Below are 20,966 nucleotides of genomic sequence, written 5' to 3'. Positions count from 1 at the left end.
TCCTACAAGTATAGCCGCGATAGGTTTGCGCCAATTCCCTCCACGCGAGCGGATAAAGAAGGAACGAAATCTACGGAGTTGAGGAAGACGGCTGTATAGCGGCTTCCCGGCACGGACACGGCGGCCGACGCCAGCGCCGCCTCTCGGGGAGAGTATCCCATCCAATGGAAAAGCGGCGTTCGTTCCCTCCTGGTGTCGATCAAGGCAAACATATTTTATTGGTTCGGGCGCCGCACGCGAATTTCGCGTCCTCCCAGAAACGCCGTTCGGAAAAGCGCGTCGAATGGCGGGGAGGGGGGGGGGGGAGAGGTGGGGTTCCCAAAATGTAGGCTTCGTGCATCGTGACGCTCTCTAGACCATCATCTTATAGTTCCCGGTATCGCTTATAAGTCCGTATTCGCCGTAACTTCGTTAGTCACTTTTGGTTAGCGGGACAGATATTGTCAACCCAGCTTCAAAACACAATCTAGCCCGCTCCTGTCACATTTCCACACGATTCACCCAAAATCTCCATCTTGATCAACGAACGTTCCCTTTTTACCGAGGCGTCTTCCGCCGTCGAAAAGGTAGAAATCATCTCGCTAAGAAATATTCGCTCGCTTGCCACAACTCGCTTCTGCCAAATATATCAGATAGAGCGAAAGCGAGTCCGCCAAGAAATACAAAATCAAACCGAAGGCGACGCGAAAAAATCTCGCAATTTCTGGAGAAGGAAAAAATAAATCTCGGATCGAATTTCGCGGCGTGGCTGAAGGGCTCCGTTCGGGAAATGACTCGGAAAAGGAGCCTTTTTCCATAAACGAAAATTGGATTTAGTCGCGATAAAAATTGACTTTGATTGCCGGACTGACGACGTGGAAATTTAATTTGGACTAAATTCCATCTCGCGATCGGACGAGGGATCGGCGACGAAAAAGCGGGGGAAAATGTCCGATGACCGATTGCTCAGCGGAAGCGGCGGCGACCCGCACCATTCGCACCATCACCATCATCACCAGCACCATCACCAGAGAATTCTCGACAAACGCAAATGCGCCGACGATTTTACCAGCCTGTACGGCTTGGACAGCGGATCCTCCGCCGTGGCAGCCGCCGCCGTGGCCGCCGTCGCCGCCCGCAGTTTAGCCGAACACGGAGGTAAGTTCCCGTTCATCTATCCATTCGTTAGTTTCCAAAAATATTCAATATTATCGTAGTCGTCGAGATTGAGACAATCTCAGTTTTAAGCCTTGGTTCGCGATCAATCGAATATCGATTAATTTCGCCACAGTCGATTTTTATCCGTTAACATAATATTTGTTTCAATATTATCGGCTTGTCACTCCGTCTAAGCTTCGGTTCCGCGATCAATCAAATATCGTTTAATTCGAGACGTCGCGGTCATAATTATTATTGTGGTTGTAAGATATACGCGGATACGTGTATAGAGTAAAACGAAGACGCGACGCGGCCCAGAATGTGTCGGGCAAGTCCGGACAGGTGACGTCTTATCGCGGGCGTCCAATTTTTCTCAGTGGGCCGGTGGCGTAGCGTCCCGTGTCTCTTATAAAAGGTCGTCTTGGCAACTCCTCCTACTTTGATTCGGGTAATAAATGCAATAAATCAAGCCAAATTATTTCACCCGACAAGCTTCTCTAGTGTAATTGAATGTAAGAACAAGTTCTCATTTTTAGTTGACAACGTAATAAAGTTTTCGGACCCCCCAGAATCTGCCTGTAATTCCTTCTCGTAAAAGACAAGGGGTGGAATTGAAAGGGGGGCTCGCAGCACGCGCGGAGGGGCGCTGGAGAGAATTTCGACGTGGCCCCGTTATTAGATTCCCAATTCTATTAGGGCGTTAACCCCCCCTCGCCCTGCCTTCCCTCGGATCCTTACAGAGGTCGTAATTACTTCTAGGTCCAATTGCCCAAACCTTCGTGCCGCTTATACGCGTACCTATAGAACCGCAGACCCTTCCAGGGCTATAAAATATACCGAGAAGCCCGACTTAAACTGATTTCGTAGCCCGCATTTTCAAAAATCGCTTTAGCCCGGCAGACAGACAGCCTCGCTGCCCGCCAGCGCCCTCTCGCGCAGCGCCCCGACATTAAAAAAAACGGGAGGGAGGCTGGAAAAAGACGTGAATAGCCCTTTAATGGGTAAAAAGGGCTGCCTTCGAAAAAGTTTCCTTTCTCGGCCTTTTCGCGGGAGACGGGTCAAATCTTTTTATTCGGAGCAATTGGGCGAATCGGTCACTGCCAATCTCATCTTGGTGGCGCCCCTCGACGGTCAACATCTTTTTTCATTCGTATACCAACCGATTTGTAATTTGCTTAAGGAGAAACCAACATTTAGAACGAAGCCATTAGAGGTTAGATTTTAACGCTTTTATTGATAATAGATGGCGCCACTTAAAACATTTGGCCGGTGAGGGAATAAAATACTTCTAGATTTATTACAAAAAACTACTATCAATGTTGGCAAAAACCCGGCCAAAACAGGTTTTTGCCTTGACATGTGGGAAAAACTGGTAAAAACCGGTAAAACACTTTTCAGGCTAAATTAATCATTAATATATCTATTAAGTGACTAATTTGGTCATTGCAAATGGGAGAGATGAAAAAAGGCCAGAAGTAGAGCGAATAGAATAGAAGAATATACTGCTTTTATTATTTAGTTTTTATTGAATTTTATTGAATTTGGAAAAAACCATGGAAAAACGATTTTCCACACGGTTTTTAACAGGAAAACTATGGGTGGAAAAAAATAGTTTTTTCCTACCGGTTTTTTTCCATCCTTGGCAAAATCGTATAAAATTTCCCGTTTAAACTCATAGACTTACATATAGATAACAACATATACATAACAACCCTTTAAAACGGATGTTAGCCCATGGGCGACCCATGAAGCAAATATCAATAGGTGTTTCTATAAAATACCGGAGGTCACGTGTAAATTTTTTTTCTATGTCAGTAGATTAAGTTATTGAAAATAAAGAGCACGCGCTGCAGTCGATAAAGATTTTGGAATTTGAAGTCCACGTGCGAAACGCGCGTGCCTATAAAGTACTAAAAAGGTTAAGCTCGTGACGCGGAGAAAAAAATTTTATACTTTTAATTTTTTATGGTTTTATTTTATGGGAACACCAATTTCAAACAAAATCTAGACCAAACAGTTCACGAAAACCTTAGACGATTAGATGGCGTCCATTGCAGTCGGTATTTAGCATATTACTTGATAGGAATTTAGGGGCCCCTGAAGCCCTGTGGCCCTCCTGCATCGCGGGGTCCTTATTTAGAAAGTAAAGATACTATAAGTCTATAATATTCTCTATAAGTTTGTCACTTTGGGGAATATGTTACTGAGAGCTAGTAACGGAGTGACGTCATCACTAGAAGAACATATCCCCCTAGCGAGGCGCTGTCAAAGGCTACGTATCGAAAATGTATGGCAATCATGTTTTCCAACGACCGATTAACTGGGTTGCCATACATTTGAGATGTGAAAAAATGCATGGCAACCCTGTTTGCTTCACCATGTTCCACACGCAAGCTTCCCAAAATCACCGCTTGAGGGAAAGAGGAATAACGCCCATTAAAGTTTGATTTTATCGCAGAAATAATTCACTGTTAAATTGAAATAGGGAACAATTACCATATTGGATAATATTGAACATTATATAGAGTCTAAATAGCATTTTATTAAAAAATCATTTGAAATCTAACGTAATTGAGTGCTTCTCAAAAGTAGTTTCTTCTCATGGTGGTACGATTTTGAAATAATCATTGTGCCATTGTTAAGAAAACAAACTAAAATGACTTTACAAAGTTAAAACATCGAAAATACATTTTTGTACTTAGAATTTGAAATTTTACCGCTACTTCGAAGTAGGTACGCGCGTGGTAAAGTAAAATTTAGGCAGTGTTTGCTCCACAGGGGATTTCCACCAATGCTTAGGTTTCCGCTTTAAAACACGTCGTATTCAATCTGGAATATTCATCTTTTAAACAAATTAAAGACAGTATAAATAATTTTGTTCCCACAACGAATCCCGAGGGTAAAAATCCCCCAAAGTGGCAACACTGGTTAATAAATTTCCAACGATATCAATAACTCGTGTTCGGCGCGTGGTCGATGGTACCAAACACACACACACGTGTCTCAGTTTATGGCTAATGTGGGACGAAATGATGTTTGATATCAGGGATAGAGGCGGGAGTGCAGTCGGTTCGTGCGCCCCATCCGAAAGCGCGATTAAATCTGGCGCTTCTGGTCGGGACGGACGCCGTTCGAGCGGGCTGCTTTGGTGGCGGCGCAAGTGGCCCGTAACTCGACACACGCGCCTTCGATCCTCCGCGGAGACACCAAAGCCGATACATTCGCTCTGGTCACTGACACCAGAGAGACACGCTCGCCACCAAATGATACGTTGGAACGATACCGTGTTTTCCACTTTTTTCTAATCGACCTTTTTATACAGTTTTTAAAAATGCGTCCCCCGCGGACTGGATTATGACTGGGTTTTCCCCTCGGGCAAACCACTTCTTTATATTCTGCACACCGATTACGGAGAGAACAGCCTTTGGCAGTGCTAAATCTGTAATCGATTACGTAATCATTTAAGTACAGTACACCGATTACGGATAGTGATCAATGATTAATGGATATCGAGTTTCCTCGTTCTGTGAAATAAGGAATTTGCCGGGAGTAGTGGCTCACTCCTGTAATCCCAGGCGTCCGGGAGGCAGAGTTTGTGGATGGCCGTGTGAGGACGACCACCAATCCCCCAACGGGTGGTCGGAATACTTCCGCCACGGGTGTCCCCACCCCTGTCCCCACGTATCCCCCCGTTGGCGTGGCCGTTACACATACTAGCCCTGATTAATCAGATGGACGAGAGGACTGAATTGTCCCACACGTTACAAACGAATAAAAAAAAAAAAAAAATAAGGAATTTTTCAAATTATCTGATATAGCTTTCCAATTTGAAAAAATATTATAAGTAACAAAATAAAAACACGTACGATAATTAGTAAAAATTATCTGATTTTCAGAGTTATTGCGTAATCAAGATTTATTTCGGCACAGAGCCACCTACTAGAGAGGTTAAGCGGAGCGCTCTAGAAGTTTGAGCGTCAACGTCGAGAGTCACGTGATCATTCTCCGCGGTTTTCTCTTCGCGTTTATACTTCGGAGTCGGAACCTTCTATAACTCGAAATATTACAATTTTTCTGTTCTCACAAATGGCATTTTGTTTATTTTCTAGCAACGTGCGTTTTACCAATCGTAAATACTAGTTTTAATGGAAATTTTCGAAAGCTTTGTATATTACGGGCAAAACCGGACTACGAATACACATTTAAAGTAAAACGGGGTAAACGAAAAGCAATGTTTGTCTTGGCTCACAGCCATAAAACAGGTGCGTTTTAGTACTGCTTATAGATGTTTTTATTTTCGTCATGTACCCGGGGTTCACAAATATTTCTAAAATGTGATAAAATTCAATTGTAACTGTAAATGTTTTCTTTAGCAGTCTAAGTGAAAGCACGCTGAACTTATTTTAAAGAATTTAATTTCACGAACGTCTAGATACTCCCGACGTTGTCGTTCAAACTTCTAGAGTGTCCCGCTTAACCCCTCTAGTGTCTAAATATGGCCAAGGTGAAATATATTATTACTAAGGTCTATAATACATTACTAAGTTCGGTTGCCAGTCCAAATCGGAGCTTAGCGAGTATCGATAGAAGGTTCGGTAAGAAAGTTAGCACATGGATAGTAGATTTTAGAGGATCGGTAAAAAGCCTGGTTTTTAGCCCCCTTAATCCTATCACACTAAGGGAGTCGGCCAAGGTTATTTGAAAAAAAAAACAAGTATCGCTAAGAGTGGACGATACTGTTCGAAAAAAGAAAAAAGATAAACATTTTTACGCCAAAAGGTATTTTTTCACGTTTTTCTAGATTAAATATGATATACTAAATATCAGTTGATAGTTTTTATTGAATTAAAAAACCAAAATTAAAAATTACTAAAATATAAAGCGCAAAAAATTACGTTACAATATCAACCGCATTAGATTGCCATTTTGAAATTTTAAGATCACGTGGTACAAACGACCTTGCAAGACTCCCTCGGTTATATAAAAAACAATCCAATAGGCCTTCTTGTTTAGATGTATCGGGCGCGTCACTCGTGACGTAGAAGTGACGTTTCACTATGATAGCCTATAGACACTAGCATAAACTCTATTAATTTATGTCTTATTCAACTTGTTAAAAAGTTCAACGCGCGTCTTGAAATTTTAGCGTAAATGGGCTCGAGCGATTTTGCGCGTGCCCCCTGAAATAAAAAAAAATTTGCTCGAGCCTTTTACGCTAAAATATTAAAGAGCGCGTGAAACATTTTAACAAGTTGAACAAAATACGAATTAAAATTCGACGAACAGCCCTTTTTATAAAGATCTAACCTTCGAAACTGAACTGAACTCCTACGTGTCTCGTGACGAAACCGATACATTAAAACAAGTTCGGCAAGCGTAATGACTTTATAGAAAGGCTAATTTAAAAAGAAAGTGGGTTTTATAGTGTGTTTTTTTAAGTGGGTCTTACGGGTTTTTTATTTCGGACCCTGACGCAATAAACTGGCGATTTTTTAAATTATTCCACGTAGCCGGGTTACATGGCGTAGGAGGGTGGTAACAAGCCCTTCGTGCCGCGTGAGCCAACAGCTCAGGACAATGCACAAACTATTATCGTTAACTTCAACAAGTTTTCATGGAAAGGGCAAACCAAAAAACTCGAGTAAAACCGCTTTAAAAACTCAACGCGGAAGGAGTTGTTCCTCGTTTTCACCCTGTGCCACAAGCTGGAATCGAACCCGGCTTCTCTTGCTGCGAGGTGAAAGGCGAAACTATAAAGTCAAGGGGGACTGAAAAGATTGCAGTCACGTGACTTTGTGGAGAACTGCAGCGCCATCTATCCTAAGAAATACGAGCTATTATTCATTTTATTTCGCTAATGGCGGTTTAAATTTTAATCGATTCATATAATTTATCTAATTATTATTATTATTTAAAACATTTTGTAATAGAAAAGTGTAAGATGATAAGCTGTCCGCAGTATCTGGAAGGAATATTGTTTTCTTTAATGTCGCACTGCCAACTATTTACACGAGTTACCGAATCGATGTTGGCTGTGAAAAGGTAGTCACGTGATTTTGTTTTCCAATTTTAACAAGTTGGTTAAGACCAAATTTACTTTATAGTATCGCCTATTCGGCTATATTTACTTTCAATTTGTATAACAGCAAGTAGTAGAAAAATTTAAAACCCAGAGAGCCTATTTGGCGGCTTGTTAAAAAAAAAACAAATTACGCCCATAATAACGTTGTTAAATAATTTGGTATATTTATTATCTATAATAAATGAATAAATAAAACCCTACAAATGAGCTTAAAGGTTTATTATTTACATACAGGATGTTTCAAAACGTTATGCAAAACTTTGAAGGAGTTGCAGGGGGTGAGTTGAGAAGTATGCCTGTTTTTTTTTTCATTTTCTTACGATGAGTGAAAAAAGCGCCACAGAGCTTCAAAGCGTGGCCTACTAGCCCCTGGAAGTAGGCTGCAACAAGCGCAAAACCAAGCAGCAGGGACTTTAAATACTGTTTAAGTTTACTTTTTACGCTGGTAACCTTGATTTGTTTACAAAGTCCTTTCTTACCTAAAACACGAACCGTTGCCTCGTTATTATCAAGGCCCGGATTCGCTCTACCCGGAGCACCGTACTACTAATTCTTCCCCCCCTATTTGAAGTTTCCAATATTTCCCACTAGATGGCGTGCGTTTTCTAGTTTTTCAAATTTTGAGTTTTGTTCGCAGCATTTGTACTTACACGTCCTATATTATCCAATTGGATAGAAAATTATTTAACCAAAAATAAAAAAAATATTTTCCAGGTAAAACCATTAATCTATTTACATAGATTCATGATGAAACTTTTATTTCATATTTAAATTGTCATTTCCTATTGGGAAAAGAGGAATTCTTTTTTCGAAAGAGTCTTTAAGAGTTTTTGGAGGTTGCATAACGCATTAGGTGAATAAACTAATAATCTTTTTTGACGTGTTGATACACTAAAATCTGATGGTTTGAAGTGTTTGCTACAAATCTTAGCATTTCCTTGACTAGTTATAAGTTCTTCGTAGAATGTTTGATCTTCATTGTCACTAAGGGGAAAAATTGCAGCAATCCATCGTTTTCGCAATAATGGTTCCTTAGGGAACAAATGAAAACTTATATTTTCTTCTTGGTCATGTAAGCGTTTCTTTACTTCCTTGCTATCACTCTGCTTACAGTTAGGTACTGAACAGATGACCATTTTGCTTTACACACATGAAAGGAAAAATATTGAATTTAAAAGGAAAATTCGAATAACCTAACCCTTGAAAAGTCAATTATATTTTAATATAAAAAAATAATATTAAATTGCTTACTGGCGACAAAAAAACTATTTAGTTTATATTATCAGCCACGTTACAACTACAATTTCTGACACGCAGGACTTTTCCCTTTAAATTCAAATGAATTTCCCTGAACAGTGAGCGCCTCTAGCGGAGAAACGCGGAGTACTCAAAATCCTACGCGGGGGGGGGGGGGTTGAACCCAAATCTTAATCATAGAGTAACCCACTCACATAGAGTGGAAGGCTCTATGGAGGCGCATGAACCATATATCCTAACGGGTCAACTTCTTTTCGAGGCGTGAATACATATAGTCCGAAGAGCGATGGCGTGGTTTTTACATTATGATCTTAATGTTCGCATTTCCCTGCTGCTTGGTTTGTGTCTTGTTGCAGCCGACTTCCAGGGGCTAGTAGGCCACACTTTGAAGCTCTATGGCGCTCTTTTAACTCATCGAAGGAAAATGGGAAAAAAACAGGCATAGTTCTCAACACACCCCCTACAATACAACTCCTTCAAATTTGTGCATAACCTTTTGAAACACCTTGTATATTTCGTTAGTCGCTAAAAACTACTTTTGTTAAATATTCGGTTAATTTTTTAATCTTTTGACGTCGAGTTAAAAAAGTGCTTTTGTTAGCAGTTCGACTGTTTAGTAAGCTCGAGAAAATTTCCGTATATATCCGTTATTTTAAATCGCCGATTTAGAGCCCTTGACAAGTGCCGCTCTAGAATCTAGTGATAATGTTATACATACATTTCACCATTTTTGATTAAAGGGAATATAACCCACAAAGCGATCTTTATGGAAGACCCCTTCAATTTTTCAAATTACCCTGTACAGTAGCGCTAAACATTTCTAAAGCCAAAGGCAAGAGCGGCCAGAGCTGCAAACGTTTGTGTTCCACACCAAATACCTGAGGTTATATTCCCTTTAAACATAATACCAGAATAGTATACCAGAAATATCTATAGTGAGTTTCAAACTTCATATATTTAATACTTATTTCGTAAGAGGTATATTGTATTCTTTGGTTGAATATCTTGTACATTTTCGGTATATATCTTTTTCCCTTGAAAATTTCAGATTCTGCGCAAATTCGTTTATTCAAAGCTTCAAAATGAATTTCTATATTTTCCTAAAATTCTGCAATGGTCCTATAAAATCCTATATTTTATATAATATATTTGCTATATATTACACACCAACAATACATATTTTGAGGGGTTCGTCATATGCTATTTTTATCCTACAATTCATATAGCGCTGGGATTTTTATCTTACAGTTCTTATAGTGTTGGGATTTCTATCCCACAATTTATATAATGTTGGAGATTTTATCTTACAGTTCATATAGTGTTGGGATTTCTATCGTACAATTCAAATAAAGTTGGGATTTTTATCTTACAGTTCATATAATGTTTGGATTTTTATCTTACAGTTCATATAATGTTGGGATTTTTATCTTACAGTTCATATATTATTGGGATTTCTATCGTACAATTCAAATAAAGTTGGGAATTTTATCTTACAATTCAAATAAAGTTGGGATTTTTATCTTACAGTTCATATAATGTTGGGATTTCTATCGTACAATTCAAATAAAGTTGGGATTTTTATCTTACAATTCAAATAAAGTTGGGATTTTTATCTTACAATTCATATAATGTTGGGATTTCTATCGGACAATTCAAATAAAGTTGGGATTTTTATCTTACAGTTCATATAATGTTGGGATTTCTATCGGACAATTCAAATAAAGTTGGGATTTTTATCCTACAGTTCCTATTATATTGGGATTTTTATCCTACAGTTCATATTATATTGGGATTTTTATCCTACAATTTATATAATGTTCGAGATTTGTTACTTATAGTTCATATAGTGTTGGGATTTATTTCCTACAGTTCATATTATATTAGGATTTCTATCGTACAATTAAAATAAAGTTGGGATTTTTATCTTACAATTCAAATAAAGTTGGGATTTTTATCTTACAATTCAAATAAAGTTGGGATTTTTATCTTACAGTTCATATAATGTTGGGATTTCTATCGTACAATTCAAATAAAGTTGGGATTTTTATCTTACAATTCAAATAAAGTTGGGATTTTTATCTTACAATTCATATAATGTTGGGATTTCTATCGGACAATTCAAATAAAGTTGGGATTTTTATCCTACAGTTCCTATTATATTGGGATTTTTATCCTACAGTTCATATTATATTGGGATTTTTATCCTACAATTTATATAATGTTCGAGATTTGTATCTTATAGTTCATATAGTGTTGGGATTTATTTCCTACAGTTCATATTATATTAGGATTTCTATCGTACAATTAAAATAAAGTTGGGATTTTTATCCTACAGTTCATATTATATTGGTATTTTTATCCTACAGTTCATATTATATTGCGATTTTTATCCTACAATTTATTTAATGTTGGAGATTTTTATGGTACTAATTCTATAAGGTTAGGATTTCTATTAGCTAGGAACCACGCTTGAATCAAACGGTTCAGAATCAGAGAAAATGACGATGATAGCAGCGTTCATTGTGAACATAGAGCCACTGGCTGATTGGGATTTTCGAATCGTCACAATTAAGTAGAGACGGGCTCGAGAGTAGCAGCCGCGCGTGGAGCTGTCGGCGGGGTCGCGTTCGCCATCCACCTGCGGCATTTCCATAACGCGAGAGGGCGCGATTTCCCGCGTTCGGCTTAACATCGCCGTTGAAAGCGCCCTCTATTAAGTCCAGTATCCTATTTCTCTCTTTGGAATTCTTTGAGCGCGCCTTCCCGGGGTGCCCCCTTCTGGAGGGGCCCGTTGAACTCCATTGATAGGGCGGCCGGAATCTCCCTCGACACTACATTAGCGCCAAGTGGTCGCAGGTGGCTCGCTCGGTGCTTCTTTTTATATTCATGGCGTCAGGATGGAGATTGTCCCCTTCGCCCTAAAACCCCCTTACACGCTTGTTATATCGTAATTACAGTTCGAATAAAAAGAATTTCCGGATTAATGGAATCGGACAAGAGAGTGTTGACGTAGCGACGAACCGCCCCCCCCCCCCCCCCCCCCAAAGAGCCAGAGTCAGATCTCCTCTCCCGCTGGCACGGCGTGGAAGCCAACTCGCGGGGGCATAGAGAGTAGCTTCTGCCGGGTCTCGCTCCTGGTTTTGTTCGGATGTACAGAGTGAATTGGAGGTCCCCGGCGTGTCTCTATTGTAGTCCGTTGAATGCGATTGCGCGAGTACTTACAAAAACTTGACGTAGGGGGGACCTAGTTCAATGGCCACGGTTTTCTGTCTGTCGGGGGAAATGTAAATTCGACAGCTTTACGAGTGTTTTGTTATTTTTGGCCCGTTCCTATTTTCTTGGCTGGGATTTTGTCAACAAAATTACTTCAATTTTAAATATAATTCAAAGGCCGTTAGCGTGTGATATCTCGGCTAATTCTGGTCGAAGGTTTTTTGCGCGAAAAAATACTTAAAATGAATTCTTCTTATATTTAATAATCTTTCCTACGTTTCGATTGTATTCCTATAACTTCCTATAATTTGACTGTTTTCCAATTTTTCGATATATTTTTCTAGAGTTGTTAATTTTCCGGAAAAATTTCCAGAAAAGTTTCCGCAAATCGGAAAAATAAAAAATTGAAACATAAATTACTTAAAGGAATAGTCCAGGTTGGGTAAAACTTGGGTCTATTTGAAAGATCATGTTTAAATATACTCAAAAATATCAGTCGTAAAATTGTATCTCTTTTTAATGACGAGAAATTAATTTTTAAACGAGCGAAATTTACCGCCAAGCGAGCTGCCATTTTCTTTCGCCTTCCCTCCGCAGACCGCACGCGGAGCAAGCGCGCGCGGGGAACAGAGCGCTGTTAAAGCCTGTTATAGCGCGAACAGCGCGTGATTAAAGTCCTAAAACGTCACCCCGAAACAAAAAATGGCAGATCACTTGGCGGTAAATTTGGCTCGTTTAAAAATTAATTTCTCGTCATTAAAAAAGGATACAATTTTACGACTGATATTTTTGAGTTTATTTAAACATGATCTTTCAAAAGGACCCAAGTTTTACCCAACCTGGACTTTTCCTTTAAGGGTTTTTAACGCTCGGTTTTTAATGTTTTTATCTTCTTGTCGATATAAAATGTCTAATATCAGTAAACATACACTCTTAAAAAAAAAGGGTTTTTTAATGGTATATTAAGGGTCTAAAATATATTAATATATACACCCTTAAAGGTTTTTTCTTGTCCCAAATTTAAAACCTGAAAAGGTGTATAATCGGTGTTATATAACACCATAAACCGAGTGATTTAACACCCGGTAGGGTGTTGTTCTCTTAAGTACCCTAAAAGAAGCAGTCTTGTATACCTTAAAGGGAATAGCTAAGAACCCTGAGGGGAGTAGTTTTATACCAGAAACGGTGTAGTAAAGGAAGCAAAAACGAAGGACAAAAGTACCCCAGACAGTGTAAATAAACACCATTAAAGGAAAAATGCTATTTAAGGTGTAGAATAACTTCCTTTTTAAACTTGTGAAGGTGTTAAATATCAGACAAGAAAAAACCCTTAAAGGTTTGAAAATAAACCTTTGTTTTAAGAGTGTACTACACAACATTAATAGTGTTACATTGTTAATCAGTTTAAACTAGTCTAGAGGTTAAGTTTTCCTTTCAGATTCCAAAAAATGAGCCGAAAATTCCGCTTTATTTCAATTTGCAAACAATATTAGACTAATCATGGAATTAAAACTTTTTTCCGGAAAAATACGGAAATTTTCCGACTTACACCAATAGTCTAAATGCTTTTATAGTTTTAACACGAATAGAATCAGCTGTGTAGATTTGGTCATTTTCCGGAAAATTTTATAATAATTTTTTTTAACAAACTTTTTTTTATAATACTTTAGTCAGTGGATTTTTGAATCTGAAATCAGTGGGGTAGCCAGGATTTTATTTCGGGGAGGGCATGTGCCACTGTCTCCAATCAACACGGGAAAAATATCCAACTTTTGTATCTTCCAGATGGCGCTACACACATTATTCGGCCGTTTCCATTGTGATTTGTATTTGCAGCAGGGGCCGATGGTATCATACTTACTTCGTGTACCTTGAAAGCTCCTAAAGGGAAAAGTTTCAATGGGAAAATCCAGGATTGTAATTTTCAAAACAATTTGGCAAAACAATTGGGTAAAATCGATAAAATTGGGTAAAATCAATTTAATACATTCGTGATTTTGCCATGCTAATTTACGTAGAGAAAGTTGAAATTTGAATTGTGAAAAACATTTTTGGTTGCCATGGCAAAACCAATGGAAATTGAAACTTTCCCTCTAGGAGCTTTCAAGGTATGTACACGAAGGTCTACTCAACCCCCGAAATTTGAAAAAATCGGGGAGAAACACCTCGGGATGTCTCCTTAGTTAGTTCTTAGTTACTTCTACGCGTCGCTTGGTTGAACCTTAATAATCTTCTAAGAAATTCCAGTAAATTTTAGACAGTGGCGACCCTAAATTTGTTTGAAGTAGGCCCCTATTTACCAGACGGAGAATTGCAGTCGCTTGTACACTCTGTTTGAAAAGTCTTCGACAGCTGACATTTTTGTCCTCTTTTTAATTCTGCTAGAAAACTGTAATAGATAGATCGATGAAACCAATTGCAACTATTATTTATTTTCCAATATCTTTCGTTATTTATCGGTTTCGTCCGCCAAAAATTAATAGTTTGGCGGGAACCGTCAAAACTCATTTTTGACAACTTTTTAAATATTGGTTCTACGGCACTGACTCGCGCGTTTTTGAATTCACAATGGTCGGTTCATATTTAGAAAGTGGAAAAATTATCCCTCTACAACCAACGCTTGAGAAGTTATCGCGTTTCCCAATTGTCGTCGAAGTTGCGTTATTTATAATCGCTTGATGCATTTTAGGTGTTTCCTAGTTTCGAGGAAAGTTTGGAAACGCTATAACTTCTCAACCGTTGGTTGTAGAGGGATAATTTTTCCACTTTCTAAATACGAATCGACCATTGTGAATTCAAAAACCAGCGAGTCAGTGCCGTAGAACCAATATTTAAAAAGTTGTCAAAAATGAGTTTTGACGGTTCCCGCCAAACTATTAATTTTTGGCGGACGAAACCAATAAATAACGAAAGATATTGGAAAATAAATAAAAGTTGCAATTGGTTTCATCGATCTATCTATTATAGTTTTCTAGCAGAATTAAAAAGAGGACAAAAATGTCAGCTGTCGAAGACTTTTCAAACAGAGTGTACAACGCACACCCTTTATGAAGTGGTAGGTATTTTAAATCGGTACCCCTTAATTACCTAGCTCTCAACTAGGAATGTTTTACAAGGTATTTCAATTTCCAATGTTCGCTATAAACAAACTTATCGTTGTAATTAAAAAATGATCAAAACAATCTTCAGATGGTTTATGTTTTAGGCAAAGACTTCCGGGAAAGTGACATCTCTTTCGAAAGAAAAACGAACGATTGCTTTGGCAAATAATAAAACCGTGTTGAATCATGGATAGTAGTTCAAACTTCTAGAGTGTCTCGCTTAACCCCTCCAGTGTCTAAATATGGCCAAGGTGAAATATATTATTACTAAGGTCTATAATACATTACTAAGTTCGGTTGCCAGTCCAAATCGGAGCTTAGCGAGTATCGATAGAAGGTACGGTAAGAAAGTTAGCACATGGATAGTAGATTTTAGAGGATCGGTAAAAAGCCTGGTTTTAAGCCCACTTAATCCAATCACACTAAGGGAGTCGTCCAAGGTTATTTGAAAAAAAAAACAAGTATCGCTAAGAGTGGACGATACTGTTCGAAAAAAGAAAAAAGATAAACATTTTTACGCCAAAAGGTATTTTTTCACGTTTTTCTAGATTAAATATGATATACTAAATATAAGTTGATAGTTTTTATGGAATTAAAAAACCAAAATAAAAATTACTAAAATATAAAGCGCAAAAAATAACGTAACAATATCAACTGCATTAGATTGCCATTTTGAAATTTTAAGATCACGTGGTACAAACGACCTTGCAAGACTCCCTCGGAGTCTCTCGAGCTGATTGATACGCGGGGAGAAATAAAATGCTGTGTGGAAGGGTATCGAAAACCTGTCCTCATAATTTACTGTCCATGGTTGAATCGGAGCATCAAATTTAATATTTTACGAAACTCCAGAGCGAGGTGGTAGTCGCTTTAGTAATGCAAAAGTTTACTGAGACAGACTGAATTACGGGATTCGTCGCCGTTTGGCGTCCGCTTGCTCCCGCGTCACACGTAGCCTTTGACAGCGCCTCGCTAGGGGGAGATATTCTTCTTGGGATGACGTCACTCCATTTCTAGCTCTTAGTAAAATATTCCCCAAAGATACAAACTTATAGAATAATATAATAGACTTATGGTAATGAGGGGTATAAATCCTAAATAATCACGGGGAATCAATGGAAATCGTCGTATGATTTTCAAAAATCAGTAATCTGGAATTTCCGGATTTTACCGTTTATTCAAATACGTCTGAGATTTTTGGATTTTACCGTTTATTCAAATACGTTTGAGATTTTTGGATTCCACCGTTTATTCAAATACGTTTGAGATTTTTGGATTCCACCGTTTATTCAAATACGTTTGAGATTTTTGGATTCCACCGTTTATTCAAATACGTTTGAGATTTTTGGATTTTACCGTTTATTCAAATACGTTTGAGATTTTTGGATTCCACCGTTTATTCAAATACGTTTGAGATTTTTGGATTCCACCGTTTATTCAAATACGTTTGAGATTTTTGGATTCCACCGTTTATTCAAATACGTTTGAGATTTTTGGATTCCACCGTGTATTCAAATACGTTTGAGATTTTTGGATTCCACCGTTTATTCAAATACGTTTGAGATTTTTGGATTCCACCGTTTATTCAAATACGTTTGAGATTTTTGGATTCCACCGTTTATTCAAATACGTTTGAGATTTTTGGATTCCACCGTTTATTCAAATACGTTTGAGATTTTTGGATTCCACCGTTTATTCAAATACGTTTGAGATTTTTGGATTCCACCGTTTATTCAAATACGTTTGAGATTTTTGGATTCCACCGTTTATTCAAATACGTTTGAGATTTTTGGATTCCACCGTTTATTCAAATACGTTTGAGATTTTTGGATTCCACCGTTTATTCAAATACGTTTGAGATTTTTGGATTCCACCGTTTATTCAAATACGTTTGAGATTTTTGGATTCCACCGTGTATTCAAATACGTTTGAGATTTTTGGATTCCACCGTTTATTCAAATACGTTTGAGATTTTTGGATTCCACCGTGTATTCAAATACGTTTGAGATTTTTGGATTCCACCGTTTATTCAAATACGTTTGAGATTTTTGGATTCCACCGTGTATTCAAATAGGTTTGAGATTTTTGGATTCCACCGTTTATTCAAATACGTTTGAGATTTTTGGATTCCACCGTGTATTCAAATACGTTTGAGATTTTTGGATTCCACCGTTTATTCAAATACGTTTGAGATTTTTGGATTCCACCGTGTATTCAAATACGTTTGAGATTTTTGGATTCCACCGTTTATTCAAATACATTTGAGATTTTTTATTCCACCGTGTATTCAAATACGTTTGAGATTTTTTGATTCCACCGCTTATTCAAATACGTTTGAGATTTTTGGATTCCACCGCTTATTCAAATACGTTTGAGATTTTTGGATTCCACCGTGTATTCAAATACGTTTGAGATTTTTGGATTCCACCGTTTATTCAAATACGTTTGAGATTTTTGGATTCCACCGTTTATTCAAATACGTCTGAGATTTTTGGATTTTACCGTTTATTCAAATACGTTTGAGATTTTTGGATTCCACCGTTTATTCAAATACGTTTGAGATTTTTGGATTCCACCGTTTATTCAAATACGTTTGAGATTTTTGGATTCCACCGTTTATTCAAATACGTTTGAGATTTTTGGATTCCACCGTGTATTCAAATACGTTTGAGATTTTTGGATTCCACCGTTTATTCAAATACGTTTGAGATTTTTGGATTCCACCGTGTATTCAAATACGTTTGAGATTTTTGGATTCCACCGTTTATTCAAATACGTTTGAGATTTTTGGATTCCACCGTTTACTCAAATACGTTTGAAATTTTTGGATTCCACCGTTTATTCAAATACGTTTGAAATTTTTGGATTCCACCGTTTACTCAAATACGTTTGAGATTTTTTGAGTCCACCGTTTATTCAAATACGTCTGAGATTTTTGAATTCCACCATTTATTCAAATACGTTTGAGATTTTTGGATTCCACCGTTTATTCAAATACGTTTGGGATTTTTGGATTTTACCGTTTATTCTCAATACGGCAAAATCTTAACGGGGAATGATAACAGGGATAATATAAACTAAAATTTGGAGTATTAATCACCATCTTTTGTTGCCTTAGGAATTATAAACAGGGCCACAAAATCCTTTTAAGGGTCTCAAAAATAAAAAGAGGGGGCCCTTTTATATTTGGCGTAGATAACAATAAAATCCTAGCGTCGCCAATGCTGATAAAGTCTGTGATGTAAGTTGGTTGGCGGAGTGGTTAACACTTTCGCCTCGCAGCAAGAGGAGCCGGGTTCCATTCCAGTTTGTGGCACTGGATGAAAACTCAGAACCATTCCGACTGCGTTGAGTTTGCAAGTTTTCTCCTCACTGGTCAAACTCCTTTTCTTCGACTTTTCCTTTCCTTAAAAACATGTAGATGTTAACGGTAATAGTGAGTGTAGGGAGCTGTTGGCTCGCGTGGCATGAAGGACTTTCCACCACCCTCCTACGCAGTGTAACCCGGCCACCTGATTTAAAGGCATGAAATGTCGCTAGATGACTTGGGCCTAAGGTGGTGCCTGATTATTATTATATTATATTCAAACCTGATTTCGTATAAATTCTGACCCAATGATCAAAAGACAATTTTTAAAATCAAAATAACTTTTTGGATGTCTATATGTTAAAATCGTGATCGCCATATGATTTATACTTTTTTAACAAACATTGTTTTTAACCCAAATTATCAATAATGAAAATTTTATCGAAAGGTTTCAAAATACTGTAGAGCTCGGATTCAATATTAACCAGGGGCGTTAAAATGCTAAGAAACGATTTGGAAAACGAAATAAATCTACTTCAATATGATCGGCTGAAGAAGGCGGTATTCTCCCTGATGTCTCATTGACCAAATCTGAATAATGTCCGACAAATGTTGAGCTCCTTTCAAAACTGGTCAAATGTAAATAACCTTCCGACTTGAATTTCAAAATACTTCCAACACCATTGCCGCTGTGTTAACTTAATTTTCGCTTTGTCATGTAAATTGTAGTTTTCGAAGCGAAATCCGTTGAAATATCTGAGAAATTGAAATTTAATTAAAAATCAACCCTTTAAAGTAGTGCCACCATAAGTGGATGATATTTTTGAGTAAGTGTGAACTTACTATTCTTCACACGCAAAAAAATTTCTGAGAGCTATAATTCACGAAACAGACTGCATTTCGCGTCCGCTTGCTAACGCGTCACACGTAGACTTTGACAGCGCCTCGCTAGGGGGAGATTTTCTTCTGGTGATGACGTCACTTCGTTACTAGATCGTAGTAAAATATTCCCCGAAGGGAGAAACTTATGGGACAATATTATAGACCTGGGAATATTATGGGACAATATTATAGACCTATCGTGAAAAGGCGAAACTAAACGAGCGTGGAAACAGAATGGCATTTATTGAAAATTAGGAAAATTTATAGTAGTTACTTGTAAAGCCTTATACATATGACTACTGAAAAACGTTACTGTGATTTCCACTTATTTCTCGCAATTGCAGTGATTTCCACTGGTTTATCCCAAATACTCTTTGATTTACATTAATTTCTCAAAATTGTTCTGTGCTTTCGATTGATTTATCGCAATTCTTTCAGTGATTACTGATTTAATACAATGTTTCGTTGATTTCCGTTGATTTATCACAATTTTTCTGTGATTCCCACTGATTTATCATAATGTTTAGGTTATTTACACTGATTTATTAAATGTTTCGGTAATTATGACACGAAAACTTAAGTAAGCCACAGCCATTTCCGGTGTATTTTAAACAAAATAATCTGAATCTGACAACGTTGCTATTTTATTTTGGTCGGCTGTATATTTTGTTTGCCTGGCAGCGCTGTTTCCCCCACACCGAAAATGGCGGACGTTTGCGCAAGCGAAATATTTTCCTAAACTGATCGCCGGTTTTTTCGACCGTTATTTTGAATAGGTGTTTCTATAAAATACGGGAGGTCAAGATTTTGGAATTTGAAGTCCCCGTGCGAAACGCGAGTGCCAATAAAGTACTAAAAAGCGGATAAATACAAATTATACATTACATTTTTATTGTTTTATTTTATGGAAACATCTATTACCGACACTATAACGCCACTAGGACGAATGATTTTGAAAATATTCGGCAAAACAATTGCTAAAATGTGTGTTTTGGCGAGCATTGTCCAAGATGACAGCGAAAGATGTTCGACGCAAAAGCGATATACACCACAAGAAATCCTTAACTCTATTTTTAATACGAACTTTGTTAAAATATTGGATCAGAGGGGACGGTAGTCACCACAGCAAGGTCCGGGAAAGTGACTAGCTTTTCGAGACCGAGCTAGGGCCGATTTCAACCACTCACAAGGACACTACCCGAGGTGTTACACACCGAGTTTGTTCAAAATCGGGGGATTGGTAGACCTTCATGTAACTTGAAAAATCCTAAAGGGATTTTATTCAATGGGCAACGGGTTTGCCATGGCAACGAAAAATGTTTTTTAGAACATAAAATAACATGGGATTTTGACCGATTTCCCTGTGAAAACAATTTAAAAAATTGATAAAAATGTGACCAATTTTGATTTTTTTCGTAAATTTTTATCAATTTTTTTATAATTTTGGTATTTTATTTTTTTTTTTAAATTTTGTAAAATGTTTGGAATCGGTCAAAATCCCAAGTTATTTTCAATGGGAAAATTTCCATTTTAAGTTGTCAAAAACATTTTTCGTTGCCATGGCAAAACCGTTGCCCATTGAATAAAATCCCTTTAGGATTTTTCAAGTTACATGTAGGTCTACCAATGCCCCGAGTTTGAACAAAATCGGTGTGTAACTTCTCGGGTAGTCTCCTTGTCAGAGTAGCGAGACAAGCAATATACCATTGGAAAGACCAGACGCATACGACAAACATACAATAAAACTATAAATCTAGGGTTGTTATGCTAATAATGCGACGTAGTTCAAAGATAGCCAAAATGTCAAAAAAAACTTTCATCTTCTTCTTCTTGCAGACCGCTCTAGAGCAAAAACTACCCGAAGGTCTAGCGTATAATGCGTATTTGATGTCAAGTAGCTTTCTTTACCAACAGTTATGAACAGGCCCATTTAGAACTAGTCCATATTTATAATTTAAGACCTTGCCCATGGTTTGATTTCACTACG

At 37.7% G+C, this 20,966-nt stretch overlaps 1 protein-coding gene across 1 annotated transcript in view; it reads left to right on the top strand.

The window, feature by feature from the left end:
* Window positions 1-926: 926 nt before the first annotated feature.
* The window catches only part of LOC149939620 (homeobox protein unc-42-like), a 37,691-nt gene continuing 17,651 nt past the window's right edge, over window positions 927-20,966 (top strand). The window contains exon 1 of the mRNA XM_090179160.1: window positions 927-1,137. Within this exon, the coding sequence (XP_090035286.1) occupies window positions 927-1,137 (211 nt within the window). The remainder of the gene's footprint in view (window positions 1,138-20,966) is intronic.

The sequence above is a fragment of the Leiobunum rupestre genome, chromosome 6 (assembly GCF_980474605.1).
Source record: "Leiobunum rupestre chromosome 6, qqLeiRupe1.1.hap1, whole genome shotgun sequence".
NCBI classification, from domain to species: domain Eukaryota; kingdom Metazoa; phylum Arthropoda; class Arachnida; order Opiliones; family Sclerosomatidae; genus Leiobunum; species Leiobunum rupestre.
Note: the sequence above shows the minus strand (reverse complement) of the source record. Positions and strands in the feature narration are given on the sequence as shown.